The sequence below is a fragment of the Fistularia commersonii genome, chromosome 2 (genome assembly GCF_037954325.1).
Source record: "Fistularia commersonii isolate RoL2024-O1a breed Wild chromosome 2, RoL_Fcom_v1.0, whole genome shotgun sequence".
Classification (NCBI taxonomy): Eukaryota; Metazoa; Chordata; class Actinopteri; order Syngnathiformes; family Fistulariidae; genus Fistularia; species Fistularia commersonii.
This window is the reverse complement of record NC_141285.1, coordinates 19515162-19534349: the sequence shown is the minus strand read 5'-3', so window position 1 is coordinate 19534349 and position 19188 is coordinate 19515162. Positions and strand designations below refer to the sequence as shown.

Sequence of the window (19188 nt, the reverse complement as noted above, 5' to 3'; positions counted from 1 at the left end):
TAAAAGTAGTAGACAAGAGACGAGTGTATTGCGAAATCAATGCATTTTTATTTATTTATTTTTTTTCAGGTTTTTATGGTTGATTTTTTTCAAAGATGTCTGAAACATTTGTGGTGGCATCATTGCTGCTATAGCCTCTAAAAGGCCTCGAATAACCAAAGTGCTAGAATAGTTACATTTCAATGGCTTCACTCTGTTAGTAAGAATTGTACATCAAAAGTCTGCTCAGGTGAAAACACATATCAAACAAAATTGACAAAATTGATAGTTCAACCATATCAAAGGATAATCTACCCCCTGATTGACATAGTAGAATTAGGGGATGTGTACGGCACCCTTCCTATCTTCCTTCGCCCCTTCCCCGACTCCTTGAAATAAAATATAATAAAATAAAATCAAGATAACGTGTTTCATGTCCATCGCATAGACATCAGCGTGCTGAGTCATCGCACCAGTAGAACACCACACTTGAACTACATGGGCATCTAATGAAAAAACCAATACAAAGATAATTCCAAAGTGTCATGTAAAGTTGTTTTTTTTCTTTTTGCCAATGAGCTAGTGAAAAACAATCCTATTCGACACTGCATATAGAGACTCTCAAGCCTAAAATATCACACAGTTTCAGTTAAACACAATTTATTTAATGTTTAAATAATTGTTCTCAACCATCCAGTGTTTTTGTCATACAATATGCTATTTAGAGCTACAATCAAATAATGTCTTTATGCATCCTTAAAGTGAGTAGGTTTTAAATTAAGGAGATACTTCACTAAAAATTTTGGAAAATGAAAATGCCCCAGTTTTCCTTTAACACCACAGCAGCCACTGGAAAATAAAATGGACACACTGCTAAAATGATTACGAACAACAGTGTACAGAGACTCCTACACCTTATAGCCAATATGCACAATACAGTTATAATTTTACAGCGAGCCAGCCTACTAGCATTTACATTCAGATTATTTCGTTCTCGTAGCAGGAGCTGCCCTCCGGTTGTACATAGACGGACAAGACATTACACTCTCGATAACCTGTAGTACTGTTTTCATCCTCACCCCCCGACGTGATAAATGCTTCGATGGTATCCTTTTTGTTGATGTAGAATATAAAATTGGTGACAAAGGGCTAACCGTGTACACACATAAAGGTTTTTTTTTCTATTTGTCATTTGAATACAGTGTTTGCAAACTTGTAAAAATTTACTTAAAATAATGTGAACAGCATGCATGAAAATATGAATACTCTGAAAGGCTGCTTTTGCAGGATTAGATCCGTTCCCACTTTGGGAATTACTGAAATTTGATTTTATGGAAATCTCCTCAGTTAAAATCAAACCTTTTTTTCATGTACAAACATTATACCTGCTCTAATAATTATTTATACAAGAACCTTTTACACTCAAATCTTTTAAAAGTGGAACTGCTTCAGTAAATTTTTGAAAGCACTTGAAAAGGTCACGTTCCTCAGTGCAATCTCAACCAGTAACATATCCCCGCTTTAATAATTTTACACATTGTAATTCTATATACAGGAAGAGAAAAAAAGCTTTTGTATTGTTTTCACATTTAAAAAAAAAAGAAAGAAAAATATCCCCAAACAATTCATATCCTGACAACAACGGGATCAAGAAAAACTAAGGCGAGTGTTGAAGTTGAAGTGTTCCGTTAGATTTCGTGTGCGTGTGTGTGTGTGTGTTGTTGTGTCTACTTCATTTTTTCTACCCATCATGAGGATTGAGCTCTTGTGCCATCTTTGGTCACAGTTGTACCTGCGTGGTCGCCAGTATTGGAGTCTCTGTCATTCTCAAAACAAACGCCGTTCCTCAAAACCTCTCACAACACCGGTGGACTGATGGCACGTACTGTTTCACATGACACAGGGAGCAGAGTCGTAGTCCACGGGTCCGCGGTCAGAAAGCGCGAACTACCTGGGTCCTTTTGATTGACAGGTGTGTTTTTCATGCTCATGCGATAAGTCGGAAGGGTTGACTCCTCTCATGTGAGAATAATTTGTCTGAAGCAGATATTTGCAGACTGGACCCTTGCCCGAAGTCCTCATACTGGAACCCTTCAGTCCCCCCCGTGACACCTTTCGGGAAACATCTAACGTGATCCCTGTACATCTGTAAGACAAAAAAAAGGGGGAGACATCATACAAGTCGCCGAGTATACAGATACACGTTGCTAGCCTTCTCCGCCTTGCCGAATTATTTCCAAGTCAGTATTTGTACAGATGGGAACGATTCCCGGCAAATGTAACATAAGCGTGAGAGCAGCAGGGGGATTAACAAGTCTGGCCGGTGGGATAACGGACCCCTTTTGGATGTGACAACACTGTTGTGGGATGGGATTTAGCGGACAATAACAGCCACCGGGGGTATCAGTGGAGCAATATAATGCTGAGTTGTGTACTGCCCAGCGTCCCTGTTTCCTTTGTCATCATTCCCTATGTGCAAACAGTCGCGTTGTCACCGAGGACAGAAATGTTGCCAGAGGATAACCAGGCTCAGACATCAGTCAGCCTTTTCCACTTTGAATTTTGTGTGGCGCAGATTGAAAACTTATCGGGGGGTTCGCTTAAAAGAAGAGCAACACCCTTAGCCAGTTAAGATGAGAAGGTGAAGATTACTCTCAGATCCACACTACGTTGCAGAGCTGAAGTCGAAAAAAATGAGTAAGGTTGGCGAAAAAGACCCGTAGGGAAAGAACAGCGACATACCTACAAGATAAATCGCTAAAAACTTTGTTTCTCATCCCGAGCACAATTGGAAATATCATGAGATAGTTTAAAGGGGAGATTTATTTACTAGTGATGCATCGAGCTCTTCTAGGCACACAGGCTCATTTTTTTAACAATATTAAAGTGCCCAAAAGACAGATTTTATAGGTTATGTCAACTGCTACCAAGAATCGATCAAAACATCAGTTCAATCTTTCACGAAATTCAAGGACACTCCAAAACGTCCAACTGTTTCCTTTTCAGCAAGACGTCGTCTCCTCGTATTAAAAAAAAAAAAAAACAAGTACAGACGACTGAGTGAGTGAGTGAGCGAGCAGAATGCAGAATACGAGTACAGTCAAGCACAGAACCCGAGGGTTATGGAGTTGGGTGTATTAAAAGGAACTAAACATGGAAGCTTGGGAAAAGAATTGAGTGTACGGCACTTAAAGACAAGGTGGTGGAGCATGGTGGGGTTAAATGAGCACCACCGATACATGCACGGGGTCAATTTCAGGTAATCGTCAAGGAGAAGGTCGGTGAGTTGCTGTACCTGGCAGAGAACAACTATTTCTATGAGTGAGGCTTCTTTTCTCCAGACCTTCTGTCCTCCTTTCGCCTGTAATTCCTCGATCCTTCTTCAGCCTGAAAAAAAAAAGGAAAGAAACACAAGGAAATATAGCTGTGAGGTGTTATTTCTTTCGGTCAACTAATAGGGATCTGCGTTGTCACACTATACAAATTGCCACAATGGGGAAAAAAAGAAGGAACCCCACTGCACTGCAGACACAGCAATCTGAAAAGAGTTAGTTGAGGTTATATGATTAGTGCCAAAACCACACACACCAACCAACACCTGGAGGTAAAGAAAATGTAATCATGTAAGCGGTTAGAAAAACAAATAGGATGCGGTTTGTTTTTTCCGAGCAAATTCACAGCACTCATTAGTCCACTGCTGACTAAGGGTTACACCTGAAATGAGTTCAAAATATAATCAGTTGTTGCAGCGGACCATTAAAAGAGCACAGAGATATGGAAGCACAGTCAGCAGTCAGCATCGCCTTTGTTTTGAAAGCACAATGGACTCCACACAGTCCCAGAGAACGGCATGCAAGGTCGCATCTCGAACGACAGTACGAGTGCGTTTTGTGTTTTTGACCACAGGAGAGAGGAAGAGAGAGAAAGAGAAAGAAGCGTTGTTCCCCCAACCAGTACAAAAAACATGGAAACACATTTAAACCAACATTAACCCCCTTCCGTGGCCCCGGTCTGGTTTATATTAAAGCTACAATAAAATTGCATGCAATGTGCTTTTGTGTCTGATACCTAAAAATAACACGGTGTGGCAGCGGCTCACGGTGTCTCTTGATCTATTTAGCTCCCGAGTCGCGATGCTTGGGAAAAGATGCTGCACCGAGACGGTGTGTTTTCATTTCAATGCAACGTGATTGCTAAACTATAAGTCGAAAACTATTCATGTTGTAAACTACTTATAGCTGCTCCATTAAATAAATGCATATTAGAGTAGATGTTGTGCTCCACACTTGTGCACATTTCTACACGATGGAACTCTGACACATATATAAGATGCAAAATATTTGCAAAGTATTTGGTTCCATTACACATTAGTCTAAAAATGATTGTTTTGGTCTAGAGGGGTTATTAAAGGGTGCCATCATGCCAACCTCTGGCCCTTCTTCGGGTAGAATGGGACTTTCTTGAAGGTCTCTGTGCCATCGGCTATAGCCCTGGTTGTCCGGTGTGGGAGTTGACACCCGTCGAATAACCTTCCTTATCACCTGCCGAAGTAGGAAGATTAATTACAAACATACCCAAACCATAGACATATCTGATAGAAGCCTTCCCCCTGTAATACGGTGCATTTCTGAGAAGAATGGAGAAGACAAGTTAAGTTATACATTACTTTTCTACTGATGAGGTTACCATCGTGGTCCATATAATGTTCCTCTGTCACAGACTCGCCCGGGATATTCTTTGCTTGTTCCCCCTGCAAGTGTTTTTACGGTTAGTCAACGTGCCCGATTAAGGAGAAATTCAAACACGTATAGCCGACCCAGGGCAATCACCCTTACACGACTCTTCCGATTTTAGAAAAGCACACCCATGTGAGAAAGAGAAAGAGCGCTATGTTAGTCTGCAACCGATGGACACGGCATCGTGTCCAGGCACCGCAAGTGGTACACAAACGAGGAATCTATTCTCTGCGTATAGTCGAGAGACGCACAAAGACACACACAAAAACAAAACTGAGACTATTTTCACCAAGCCAAATCCCTCTGAAGCAACACCAGGCCGACCAATCTCAAATAAAACCAAACCACATGTCCGGGCCGGCCTTTCTCCATGGCTTGCGGGGTACCTTTAAAATGAGACGACGTCGGAAGATTCTGGTAGTTACGGTCTGTTCTTCCTCTGAGCCGGAATCTATACTAACCCGTTGCTGGATGAGATTTTTTAAGATTGTGACACAAACACATCCAGGGATATAGTGGGAGGAGGACACACGTAATAAACAAGTTGTTAGTTAGTTTTTCATGATGTTATTAATGTTCAGGATCATGGCTGGTTGGACGTTTATGCGACGATGTGTATCAAAGTACAGAGCAAAAAAAAATATGGAACAACATTCCATACTAACTACTGTGGAAGAAAATATTTAATTCATCGCTGATTTGCGACATTACCTGGACTTTTTTCTCAGATACCAGTGCTCCCTCTTCCTTCCTGCCATTCAATGACTCAGATGAGCCGCCCTGAGGAGATTTCTTTGAGTTGTCGCCATTTTGTCGGGACCTCCCTGATTCGACTTTTGAGGAGGATGTGATGGAGTCACTGGAGTTCTCTTGGCTGTCAGATTAAAAACACGGAAAAGGCAATGAGGGCAGAGGGCAACACAAAGAATTGACAAAGACATACCCTAAGACAGGCATGTCCAAAGTCTGGCCCGTGGGCCAAATGCATCCCGTGTTCAAATTTATACGGGCCTGCAGCTTTTGTCATCAAATTAATGTGTCTGCCAGCAATGTTGTCCACAGCATAAAACACATCAGCTTACTTTGTGAGAAGAAGCAAGAGTTTGCTAATGTTTATCTGGGTCGTAACACGGAGAATTGAAGCTGTTTCATCTGCCATTAAGAGACAGCTAGAGGCAAAAGGACCAGAGTTTGACTTTTTTTTTGTAAGCCTGCAACGAAAACACGGATGCCTCAAAGAATGTCAGGCTGAATGGTTGGCACTCTTGTATTTTCACCTCACCAAATATTGCCCGCTTTGCTTGGTTTGGACACCCCTGCCCTAAGAGGTATTCAAATGTTGGTTGGCTGTTCTTGATAACGGACCCTCCACAGAGTTGATTACCTTTCTCGTCTCTCGAGCAGATCTGAGCTGACGCTGCGGCCTGGGGTCGGCGGTTCCACGTTGACACTGGATGAATCACTGTGCCAACCTGAAAGTGAACACACGTCTTTTTCTGCCTGTTCAACCCGAATGAGCATGTCTTGAACCCTGGCCTCAGTCATCTCTTCGTCCTCCTCCTTTTCCTCTGAGCCTTCTGTCTTCATCTCCCTCGGCAGAGATCCCGGTGACTTTAACGTTTTTTTTTCTCTGTTTTCGTCGTCCTCTTCTTCAGTGGATCCTGTATCTCTGGGCTGACGTTCCTCCAGTGCCTTAACCCAGGCCAGAGGGGAGAGGTCAGTTGCGGCCTGGTCCTCGGACATCCTGTCCTGTCCTGATGTATGGCATTTATCTCTCTCACGGTACAACAACCCTCTGTCATCCTTGAGTGGCAATGGGCTGTCTACGTCACTCTGGTAGTCACTTCCATCTACCTTTTGTGCCTCGGGTGTCTCATCAATTCCCTTTTGGCGACTACCCCCTTCCATTCTACCTTTTCCAATGTGATGACCTATTTTTATTACATATTCTGACAGATCTCTAACCTCCTCTAACCCACTACCCTTCTTACTGTCTTGACAGGGGATACACTGCATAAAAACGTCTCCATGTTCCTCGACGGCAACCTTCCCCTGAGTTGTAAAAGCATTGTCTTCCTCCTCAAATGTACAGCTATCTTTTGTGACCATCTCACATTTCCTTTCAACATTTTTAATCAAGTCCTGCTCTACCCACTTTTCTACGAATCCATTTCCTTCCGCCAAGTGCACCGCCACCATCTCGACAACCTTCTGAAATTCTTCTGTCACCTCCTTTCCAGATCCTTTCAAGCCAAAGTTCATTTGGACCTCACATTGGTCATCCATCTGCTCTCCAATTTGTGGTCTGTCAGGTGTCAAAGGGGTTATTGATGACACCAATGACAATGAAGGGGAGGACGTGGAGTAAGCCATGTCAATATTTAACTCACACGTTGCGGGAAAGGAATGGGACTTGGGCCTGCGGCACAGCTCCATCTCTCGATAAGATCTGTCCTCCTCCTCCTCCTCCTCCTCGCTCAGAAGAAGTTGATCATTGAGAGCTATGTGAGGTTTTCTGACCTTGGGAGGGACAGGATCGGGGAGTTCAAAGGCCGGGATGGACAAAGAAAGCTCAGATCGTCTAGGTGGACTTCTCGATGGGCTTTCAGGGTCTCCGCTACTGGGATCTGGGCTCCAAGGCGGGGGCTGTGACGGGTGGTTTGTTGGTATGAGGATGTCTGTTTCGGGATAATGGTGTTGATGGGCAAGGGAAGGGTTGGGGGTGACAGGGAGTTCGGGCACCAGGAAGTAAGGGTCGGAGCGCAGTGTGGCAGGGGACTGCAACTCCGCTAGAATGCTCTGATAATCTGTAGGTGACAGGATGACAAATGTAGAGACAAACACCGAAGCATGCTACAACGAAGTAACACACGGCAACGCATGCACACACCTCGACATGTACACCATATGACTTGGACAATGGGACAAAGGCTTCAAGGTAAAGCAATGTATCCAACCATTTGCAGGCATGTCAGCAGCTGTTATGGCAACATGAAATACATTCTGTTGAATGTTTTAAAATGCCATGCTTAATGCACGAATTACCATCAAAGCTTCGTGAATTCGGTAGTAATAGTAAATATAATATAATGCCCCTCAGGAGCCATTCTGATTTCGAGTAAATGTTGGGAAATTCAACTTTTGCAGGAGGTCAATGTCAGACATTGACGGTGCACACATTAGTGACATAAGGCCATTTTCACTTGGTAGCACAAAATAGGAGGAATAGAAGATATCGATATTTGCCATGTCGTTCTGAGGTTGCGTGCTCATCGGAGAAAACTGACGGATGACAGCGGCGGGGAAAACCGGAGGGGTACGACTAAGACAAAAGGGAGAAGCTAAATGAATATCTCCATTGAGGAGGGGTCAATATGGGTTTGAGTGGCAGGCGGGGGGATGGAGGGCGAACACGGACACTGGCATGCTGGACAAGGAGACAGAGAGCGGAGAGGAGGAGAGGGAGGACTCGGGCTGGGACAGCGTGACCCAGAGGGTGAGATAGGAAGGGTAGCGGATAAGGATATAGGTGACACCGGGCGTGAGGAGGTGACCGGCTGGCTGGCAAAAGACTCTCTGCTTGGAGAGGCTGTGACCGACGGTGAAGCCCGGTTCGAGGGTGAAGAGGGGAGGGAAGAAACAGGTATTGCGATGTGTTCCAACGTGCTAGGGGCAATGTAGGAGGGGAGTAAGGGAAGGTTGGTGGGAGCGACTTTGGATTTGGAAGGGGAGGTTACTTCACAGGACGGGTCTGAGGTAGCTTTGAACAATTTGATGGAGGAGGCTATTAGTTCTGCCGGTACAGGATTTTGAGTGGGAGTGGGGGAGGTTGGGACAGAGGTGGAGGAGGGGCGAGAAGGTAGAGCTGAGGGAGGAACTGGTGAAGGAGAATTAGGGGCGGGTGTGGATGGCAGGGGCGAAGTGATGAGGGGGATTGGAGAAGATGGATGGGGTGAGAAAGGAAAGGAAGGGGATTGACGTGGATCTGCTGGGGGGTACTGATGAGCGTGACACTTAGGCTGGATGAAATTGAACTGCTGCTTGACTACTGGTGCTGGGGGTGCGAGATCTCGGAGGGATATGGAAGACTCGTAACTTGGAGACCGGCGCAAGGAAAAAGGACGGCAGTGAGATGGGGAGGGTGAGGAAATGGCGGCGGGCCATGGATTTGGAGTCTTCGGTGCCTGCATGATGAACGCAGCCTGGGAGCTTCCAGGAGTCAGAGGGATAATCACGCAAACTACGGCAAAGGCAGAGGGCAGGGGTTTAATGCACAGGAGGCCAGGAGAAAAAAGTGGAATGAGAAAAGGGGGAAATAATGTAAATACATGTGACATGTTTGAACAGAAATGTGACTGAATGATGTGACGGGAATGAGGCAACTGCAGGGGGACGGAGGGGGGTCTAACACATCAGCAATACATGACTCTTAATATTGTTAAGAGCTGTTATTATATATGCCATTATCAGCAGTAGATCCTACTGCAAGGAGGCGATGGGAGGCAGGTGGAATGAGAGGAAGAGGCAATCTGTTTTGACAGAGGAAGAGGTTGTCTCATGTATCCAAGAACGGCTCAGAGGACATGGAGGAGAACTAGGAGAGCTAAACTAAACAAATAGGAAAGTAAATGCTACAGGGATACATCATCTCAGGTGAACTCAAGACATTATTAAAGACATTTTAAGTAGCACGTTACAGCCTGCGCTTAACACGGGATCTCGCTGTGAATATTGCTATATTTTTGACAACTGGTACACTGCTGTGGTTTTTGATAGGACTCGTCTTCAGCAAGTCCTAATGTCAGTTGATAAAAAAGTTCAACAAACACTAATTTATTCAACAAATAAGTGCTGTTTGAATTCTGAGCACACAGGTTTAATGGAGAGGCCAGAACGCTTCAAATTTTTTTTTTTTTTTAAAGTGCCAGACCAGTGCTTGTTGAACAGTTGCAGCCAGCTGTCTAAACCAAATCCATGTCTGAATGTAAGCACATTTTTTAAAATAAGTAAATAGAAAAGCACTAAAACTATATTGATCCATGCAATAGCAAAGGAGGTAGCAGGGAGAGGTAAAAGATCAGCTAGACAAAGCTAAACTTTACCATCAGCCTGATCCTGGAAAACAGCTTGATCATCTGCAAAACATCTTGTGCCTGAAATGTTACCATAATCAAAAATCGGGCCCTCCAGTAAAGTGACAATGTCCATCCGATTGACTTTGGTCAGCACTGCAGTCAAGGCATCCGCTATGGAGGAGAGAATAACAGAGGTTAACCTTTTGGATTCTTCAGCGAGACAGTGAAGTCCATCTCTGTAATAGGGCTCCTAATCTTGATTGGTGAGGAAAGTAAAAATAGACAAGACTATCTGCGTATGTGTCTGGAGGTACAGAGGCAATTTAATTTTCATTCTGGCGCTACAAGTATGCCTTGCCAAGGTGATGAACTTTGAGAAAGTGTGAGGGACATCAAAAAGAGTAGCACAGAAAGAAATTATTGTAAAAATAAAAGTGGTCTTACTTGTGGCATTTTTCCCTTCCCGGTTGACCCATTTCTTTAGAAGCATGAAGCTCTGTGCTGTCAGAGAGTTCGGGTTCTCGAGTCGGATGTGATTGATCTCATCCACGGTAAAGTTCATTTCTCGAGCCAGTTCTGGAAAGGAAGCAATATGCGAATCAGATTTTTTTTCTTTCCACTGCGAAAACATATAACGGTGCAGAGGGTGAAATATACTTTGAATTAACATCAAAACAGTTCAAACTAAGCTTATGAATTAAAAAAGGAATGATTTGATTCAATTTCAAAGATGTTCAAGGCCAGCTTAGAGGGGCAATGCAGCTTGGACGCGTCGGCTTGCCTGAAGATGGCAGTAAGTAACAGTGTTGGGTGTAATGAGACTGAGGAGGAAGAACAAGCTCTGAATGTTCTCACCTGTCCAACTGAGTCCCAGGTGATCTGCCACGATGGCCATGCGCAAGTCTGTTCTCTCACAAGGACTTTGGGGACCTGGAAAAACAGAGGACAATGACTCATCAGCACCTTGTATGGTGTTCTCCCCCTATAAACTTACATAAGAGAAAAATAAACATGTACAAGTTTCCTTTTCTGGCCACTTATCAGTTTTTAATTTGGTATCTATTACAGCAATAATAATAGAAAAAAAATCTCACAATAGTGAGCAAATTAATGTGAATGCACTGAATTATCTCTCTCTCTTTCTCTCTCTCTCTCTAAGATGGCAAGAAAAGGACATTTCAGACTAGATACATTATGGGCAACATAAATACGTAGTGCTCCGTGGCTATTGGCTGTGGTATATAACCACTAGGCAAGCATGAACCACACGAGAACCACACACAAAGCAAAACAGGACTCTCGACGACAGAATTATACTATTAAAAATCCCGAGTGGAGGGGTCTAGGCGTCGGGATCCAAACTATTAACATGCTTGGGTGCTTTGGCGTCTACTTGGCAAAAACTAGGTAGTTTAAATGACAACTTATGAGCGTGAATAGTCTGAAGAAATAGTAACTACCCCGCACGGACAGACAGAGACGGACAGGCCAAGGAAATGTCAAACAGTGGACCGGTTGCGCCATTGTACCAGTCACTACTACTTGCATGCTCACTTGACTATACAGGGTATAACAAGGTTTGAAAAGGAGGAACAGAGGAAAGAGAATCTTGCAACAAGGACAAAACAGTTCACAGTACATCAATGACAATGACTTAAATGGCAACTACTGTACTGAAGTAAATATCTATATATATATATAGACACACGCCACAGGCATTCCAGTCAATTCATTAAAACAATCACAACAATATCATGCAACTAAAAGTGAAAAATAGAAATATATAGATGTATTTTATAGTGTGAAAGTTTTACAAACTAGGCTTGATCTCTGCGATGGGAGGCGTTCGAGACCCTGTGAGTCCCTGACTGCCCTCCTTCCCAACAGTCCGCCTACTCCTCCTGCTCCTCTCACTGCCGGAGGCCCTGTCCGTCGTTGCCACCTTTGCCCTTACGGATGCGGCCCCGGCCTCAGCCCTCGAACCTCTACCAGACCTGGATGAGTGGGAGGGCTGGGAGGGCTGGGAGGGCTGGGAAGGCTGGGAGGCGTCCGACAGAGAGGTGCTCCGGGAGGTGCTGTCTTCCTCGGACTGCTCTGTCTGCTTCTTTTTCTCCTCGTCTGATAGGCGGTCCACCAACTTTAATGTCTCCCCGCTAATGCCTTTAAAGTATTCGATGGTGCGCTTACAAACTTCACTAGGGTTCTCCTGTCTCTCCTTTGTACATGCTCCCTCATTTGAGGCACTGCTGACCTGATATCCGACCTTCGATGGTAGCCTTGAGGGCAACTGTATTGCTGCTCTTTTAGTGTCCAATGCCCTCGTTGGCTGTGAGGTAACCCGAACTGAAACAAGTGAGCTAGCTGTGGCAACGGGGCTGCTCTTTTTAACATCCTTGACCGGTATTCTCGACCTCGGTTCTACTTTGGCAACGGCTGGCTCACCCCTTTTCCTGATCTCAACTGTCACTGCTTGCTTGGGCTTCTGTTTGCCTATGGCTGTTCCCTGTGTGTGAAATGACCACCCTGATGCTTTCACTGGAAGCCTGGATTTGGGCTGCTTCGGTTCGCTGTCTTTAACTGTTTCACTTTTCTGCTCCTGTACTGGATTACTATTTTGTACTTCTACTTTCTCCTCCAAATCCCTACAGCACAGTGTTTCTATCCTGCTGGCTTTCTGAAGAGTGGGCTCAGAGGAGGACTGAAGATTAAATACCACACTACCACACTGAATGTAGTTGGCCTGAACACTGGAGGACTCAAGGTTATTGTTGTTGTTGCAGTTTTCAGAGGGGTAATCTCGTCTCTCTACCTTGGGCTCAGTGTGTTTGCTGGACTGGCTCTCGGCACACTGACCCTCTATACTGATGTATTCTGGCACCATCTGACCCTCTGACATCTCAGCTTTACAACTGGTGAGATCCCCTGAGTCTTTTTTGACAGTTATGGAGGCAGCAATGCCCATTTTAATAGGAGTGCGTAATTTGGGATCAACCTTAGAGGCTGTGATTGTACATGACGAGGCGGTCTCAGCTATGGCTTCACAGGTTGGTGCATCAGTACCAGTATATGCAGTGTCATTGCCGGGCTGTGCAGGGCTGCATTTTCCTGTTGTTGCTGCTGCTGCTGCTGCTGGTGTTGTTGGTGTATTGCTGCTGTCTGTAGTATGATCTATAACCTTGACCTTCCCATCTACTGCGACCCTCTCCCCTGTTTTTGACTGAGAGGAAATTACCCCCAGGATCTTGCCCCCTCTCCCCCTTTCCCCTGTGGTAGGGTCAGAGGAATGCTCACCAATCTGGAAAAACTGAAGTCTCTCTTCAACAAAGTCCCTCTTGCTCATGTCAATAGCACCACTGCGGGTCATCTCAAACATCTTTCCTTCATGGAAAGGGAAGGGGTTAGGCTCACTAGTCGGTGTGCTCTCGTCAGTTGGTGTTCGTGCGGGGGTTGTGTCAGGTGTTGTAGCCTGTGATTTGTCCTCCACTGACAAACCAAAAGGCTTGGGGTCTTCCTCTTTTGATTTGGAGTCATAAACACCGTCATTATCACTCCCTTTGGTGGACCAAGGGTCAAAGTCTAGGCCTTTTGTGGCAACTGTTTTAAATGTAGAATTCAGCCCCTCTTCAAGTTGGTACCCAAAGTAGTTGTCTGCAAAGCCCTGCCTATCCGGATGTCTTCCTTCAAGGGTGTAGTCTTTTTCGTCATCACCATTACCTTTAGCTGACGATGCTTTCGTTTTAGACTTTTCATTCCCACCCCCCTCCTCGCACTTCTCTTCCTCTATCACTTCGAGCTTCGACTGACTAAACGAGCGGTCAGTTGCTTTTCCGTCATTGGACAGGCTAGATGTTTTAGGATCCTCGCTTAGCCCATCATCCTCATCCTGAAGGTCGTAACCATCTAACGAGTCGATCTCAGTCGCATCTGTGTCGTGGGAGAACTCAGCAGTGGTCGCTATGGAGCAGTCAGTGATTGACTGATCGTTGCCATTTTGCTCAAAGTCCGCATCCTCTCCCTTGATGACACCATTGATCCCAGACTCCTTGTTGTTTCCGTTCTTCTCTGACCTTTTGTGTTTTGGACGTTTCTCTCCCTCCTCTTTCATTTTGAAGGTATACTTTTTCAGGGGGGCTGGATGGAAGACTGACTCATCGTCGCTGGAGTCACTATTATCAGCTCCAGGAGGAATAGGAGAAGGAGGCTGGACCCTGATGATCGGCTCAGCTAAGAGATGCCTGTCGTGCTCCTCTTGGAGATTCACTTCCATCATCTCGGTCTCTGTCTCAGAGGACGCACACGAGCCCTTTTTTTCAGGGGCTGACTGCTCAATGTCTAAAGGAGGAGGAGGTGGAAACTCGATATAAGCCACTCTTTTCTCCTTGGACTTCTGTCTGTCTACATCCTGTTTCTTACTGTGATTTTCTGAAGAGGATGTCTTGGATTTTTCCTTCGACGGTTCCTTGTATATGAAAGTCTTCCCGTCTTCCTCCTCTGACTCCTCTGGTATAGGACTTGGCATGCCGTGCATGAAGCTGATGACAGAGTCTGGTGCTCTTGAGGTCAGACTCACTTCTTCTGAGGGTGGCGTCTCAGGGGTAACAGGACTCTTCCCAGAGCTGTCCATGAAAGTCACTTGTTCTAAAGTGTCATCTTCGGGGCTTCCCTGAGGGGACGGAGACTGCTTTTGTTTGGCAGTGTAAAAAGCCCCCCTGGTCTCATGCACTGTCCTACTCTCATGACTCACTATTTTTTTGTACATGCCCAACTGTCCTGAGGCGGTTTCTTTCTCATACTGCTTTCCTACTTGAATGCTGACATACACGGGTAACGGTTTAATATCTTTGAACCCCTCTGTGACAACAACAGGAGTTACTTGATCCAAATACTCTATTTGGTCAGCGTCCAAGCCATTGCATGCTACATTTGACTGGCTTAAGTCTGAGTCTTTGGATTTGCTTGATGAGCCACGAGTAGACTTGTTGGATTCGGAGCTACTGTGCAACAGATTTCTAGATATCGAAGGTATATGAGATGCTGCTTTCTCATACGATTCAACAGAATCTAATTTTAAGGAGGTGGATTTTGGGGTTTCGGAAAAATTAGATGACTTTCTTACAGGAATTTGTGATTCCGAGTTTTTTTTTAGACTATCGTTGCTACTTGGACTTTCTCTGACAACAAATTCGGTGTAGATGATTTTCTTGGTCGTTTCTTGCCTTTGGGAATCTGCATTTTTGCAATCTTTCACAGAATCATGGACTAAAGATGGAGATAATTTGGGGGATTGGGGATTGTAGTTTCCATATCCCTTGCTTTCCCAAGTTTTGAACAACTTTTTTTCTTCCTGATCTTTCCCACAGGCCTCATGCTTTGGTGAGATAGTGTTCGAATCATTGTCCACACTTCTCTGGTTTCCAGGAATGTCTGGTGTTTTTGGACTATTTGAACCAGCAAACACCTGATACACAGGTAGCTTACTCTCCTGAAGTTTCCTGATCGGAGGATTTGAATTCTGGCCACCCTGAGTAACCCTGTCTTGCCTTTGTGCCTCTTGTTCAAACTTGAGCCGCACCGCACTAACTTTAGAGGAAGTCATCGGGAACTGTTTGGGACTATCACTGGTGCTTCCCTGTGAATTGCTGTGTCCTTGAGTTCTGGGGTCAGAATCACCGTACTGCAACAACACTCTCCTCTCCGGGCTGCTGGGCAAACTGGCACATTTCCTATCACCGGAGTTGAACCGGTCTCTGAGCCTATCTCTAGTCCATTCTTCTCCGTTAGCCCCATTTCTATACACTAATCTCTCTGGACTGCTGTGTGTAGAACTGGGCCCTGATCGGGATTCCCTGAAGTCTGGTCTACGCGATTTCCTCTCAGGGGATGAGAGTTCATCATTGAGCTGTTCCGTTTTATCTCGAAAGAACTGCGATACCTCGCTGAGTTTCTCCTCCGCTTCCTTGACTGTCCTGTCTACCCTGTCCTCATACACGACTTGTTCTCTGTCCTTACTCATTTTGTCATCGGACACACGCATCCAAACAGACTGCTTTGGGCTACCGGGCTCGGAAGAATACTGCAAGAGGGTCATTTTGTCAAAGGTATCATCAACATTGGTCATTCTCCCCGATTTGTCAAACACGTTTCGAGATGACCTAAAGACGTACTCCGTCCTCGGCACCCCCGGTCTACCCTCAGTGTTACCGCTCCTGTCCGGTGAGTGGAAACGAGACTTATCCCTTAGATATTCCTCTGTGTCAGAATGGGACTGATCAAATTTCTCAGAGAGCAGCATTTTCTCTGCAAAGTTGTATGATTCTCCCCTAAGCTCCGATGACTCATCCTCATTGTACTCTACTGATTGCTGGCTAAGGAGCTTGAGTGTTTTGTAAGAGTCATCTGCCATTAGTTGGGCTGAACTTGGGCGGCTGTCTTCCTCTTGTGACATGGGTGTGTTCCCCCTGGACGAGTCAAGATACACCGGTAGCGACTCTTCAGGCTCCTCGTCTTCTTGCCTATTCCCTGGGTAGTAATACAGTTCCTTCTCCCCATGGTTTTTTGTCTCCCTGATAATGACCTCTGTTGGTTCTGTTTTACTCCCTTTTTCAATGTGAACCTCAATTATTCTTTCAACCTTCGGTTTGGAGTTGATATCCTCATGAACTCTTTGTGACGTTTCATCATTGCCAGACTTGTGTTCAAACAGTCCAGCTAACTCCCTGGAAGGGTCCTTTCCCGCCTGAAAAGCTTTCATTATGTCATGAACAGACATTGTTTCCTCACATCTCTCCGATACCGTTTCCTTCCCAGAAGGCTTGTGATACACCATCCTAGTGGTAGTAGTGATGTGAGTCTCTTCCTTTACCCTCATTCCTTTACCCATTGGATCCTCATCGGGGCTAACCTTTATCGAATAACTTTTACTCAGTTCGGGATTCGACGACGAAGGCGCTTGATACAGATGTCCTTTACAATCGGAATCGATGTATCTGACGGGATTGGCATCCATCATCGCAGGTTGTTTGTTGTCCTCAGGGGGCTCATAGCTCCTGATGACGTGGACAACTTCGGTCCTTGTCTCAGTGATCACTGGGGGTACGGGGATATCCTGAAAAAGGGCCTTTGGGCCCATTCCTTCCGCACTCTGAGGGGCAGACGGTGTCCTTTCACTTCTTGTCTCAAAGCCACTGTCTGAGAGGGGGCTTTTATCCTGTTCATGAGAAATGTCATCAGGGGATTCGAGCACAGTGTCTGCTCCAAAAAGCACATCTGCTACTTTATTTATCTCTCTGTCTGATGCTGAGGAGCGCATGCTCGTTGGAGGCATTTTGAGCTTATGTTCCTGTACTGCCATGGTGGGTTTGAGAACACGTTTCTGTTTCTCTTTGCATTCCGCTTCTCTCTTAGACTCATCTGAGCTATGCTTTGTGTCATGCATTTTAGAGAATGAACTGCAACTAACATCACTGGCCAAGTAGTCAACCACTTTAGAAAGATTAAAATCTCTATCTGGTATAACTTTTGATTTGGCTTGGGGAACCACTGTCTCATATCTCGGAGGATAGCTCCAGTTGCTTGGTGGCTGTTCGACGGGAACTTTTGAGAAGTGTATGTCATCCAAGGGGCCTCTTGCCAGGGGGATTCTACCATCTTTTACAGTGTCTTTAGCGAGGATTTCGCTCACTTTCACCAAGTCTTGTTTCACTTTCTCCACAATCCTATACGGCTCCTCTTCATCTACCTTAGACTCTTTAGGAGAATCTGACTGAAATCCTTTGTTGGCAGTGGAATTTGGGTCTGTCTGCAAAATGGCCGACATTCGTATTAAGTCCTCCTTCATTTCAGCTACATCTTTCAGAATCTCTTGGCTGGATGACAAAGTTGACGTGTTGTTTGACTTTAAGCCAGCAGGGTAAAAGGGAGACTTATTGGGAGAAAGCGTCTTGGAAAATGAAGACTGTAACTGAGCGTTCATCTCAGGTGGAACACTCTTTCGAGGGGACAAAAGTGCGGCAGCTGATTTCGATACCTCAGGTAATTTCTTAAACTGGGGCTCGGGTAGTACATTAATGACAGAATATACGGGAACGGTTATCGTGCTGGATGTCACAGAAGTAGTGGCATTGGGTGGTGATCTTAGAGTTGGGTAAAGGGAACTAGAAGCTGATGATCTAATAGATTGATATGATGAGGATGCTGACGAGGACATGGATTTTAAGGTGCCATAGCCAGCAGAGCAAGAATTGAAGGTTTTTTCAACCTCATCGAACGCTGCATTGACACTTGTCGTTGCCGCGTTGGTGGTGGCTTGTATTCTCTCTTGAAGACTGCTAGTGAGGAGAGACGTTGGGGATGAAGAGCGGTACTGTGTCGGCGAAACAGTTCCATTAATTAGAGCCGCAGCGCTTTGAGGGGTGTTGGATTTAAGTGGTGAGGAAAGCGAGGAAAAGTGGTTCCTCGCAGAACCCGACACATCAGATCCAAAGGAACGAACAGAGGAGAGGCCAGGGACTGTTTTTATGGGTGAGGAAGAAGACGCTGTGCTGCCAGAGCCCCCTATCACGGCCTTGTACTGCAGGGGCGAACCGAACATACTCAGAGAAGACTTGGGGGAAGTCGGAGGGCTCATTGCTATAGATGTCCTCTCTAGAAGAGAGCTTCCACCTGTAGGAACAGTTATAGGAGAGGTCCTGGCAGACAACGCTGACAATCCCTTTAAAGACACGGAGTCTGGGGCAGTTTTCCCTGGCGAGGCGAGGGGACTGGGGTTGCCCTGGACTGGGTACTGAGCATGCTGGACTACCGTTTTTATGGGAGACGAGATGGCTCTGTAAGATCGGACAGGAGAGGCCACGTCACTAACTGACTTTACAGAAGAGGCGGGTGATCCAGGAATGTTTGTCTTGATAGGGGAGGCAGAGTTGATGGACCAGACAGACTTTAGTGGAGAAGCAGAGGGTGTGTTGGATGATGAACTGGAGAGGGAGCCAAACCCAGACTTGGTTTGGCCAGGGACGGTGACAGGAACAGGCGACCACGCCTGATAAGATCTCGTTGAAAAGACAGGTTTGTGAGGGTAGCTAGAAGGCTGTGTTCTTTGCGGACTTCGATCAGTTGTTTCTTCAACAATAATTTAAATAAAAAGCAAAAAGGAAGTCAACGTAAAATACAACGTAAAATAATATGAAATAAAACATAAAAACCAGAAAGAGAAATTTCAGTCAGTCAGAAACAGTATTGTTCACAGGAGCAAAGAAAAAATTGCACACGTGAAATATAAGAAAAGGCCCCTTTTAAAAATCCAAGATGATATGAAAAGTGATATGGACGCTAAGTCTAAGACCAGTGCTGGATGGCACAACACATCCTATGAAGAATGAAGAGCATGTGTAGGAACAAAA

The 19188-nt window shown here is 45.3% G+C and overlaps 1 protein-coding gene across 25 annotated transcripts in view; it reads right to left on the bottom strand.

Annotated features, from left to right (window-relative positions):
• Positions 1-26: 26 nt before the first annotated feature.
• LOC147236653 (ankyrin-3-like) overlaps positions 27-19188 on the bottom strand; it is a 130736-nt gene continuing 111574 nt past the window's right edge. For 14 of the 25 annotated variants that reach the window (XM_086171828.1, XM_086171834.1, XM_086171831.1 and 11 more), the window contains 5 exons: positions 11609-18907; positions 10646-10720; positions 10235-10366; positions 9818-9961; positions 7432-8955 (listed from right to left, as the gene is read on the bottom strand). In XM_086171828.1, coding sequence (XP_086027954.1) covers positions 8057-8955; positions 9818-9961; positions 10235-10366; positions 10646-10720; positions 11609-18907 — 8549 coding nt within the window. In that variant the 3' untranslated portion in view covers positions 7432-8056. Of the gene's footprint in view, positions 2126-3274; positions 3367-4406; positions 4521-4645; positions 4730-5101; positions 5183-5426; positions 5590-6099; positions 6188-6369; positions 6408-6475; positions 7021-7105; positions 7236-7431; positions 8956-9817; positions 9962-10234; positions 10367-10645; positions 10721-11608; positions 18908-19188 lie in introns of those variants that run through there. The other 11 variants (XM_086171846.1, XM_086171847.1, XM_086171841.1 and 8 more) reach the window with 10 other exon arrangements.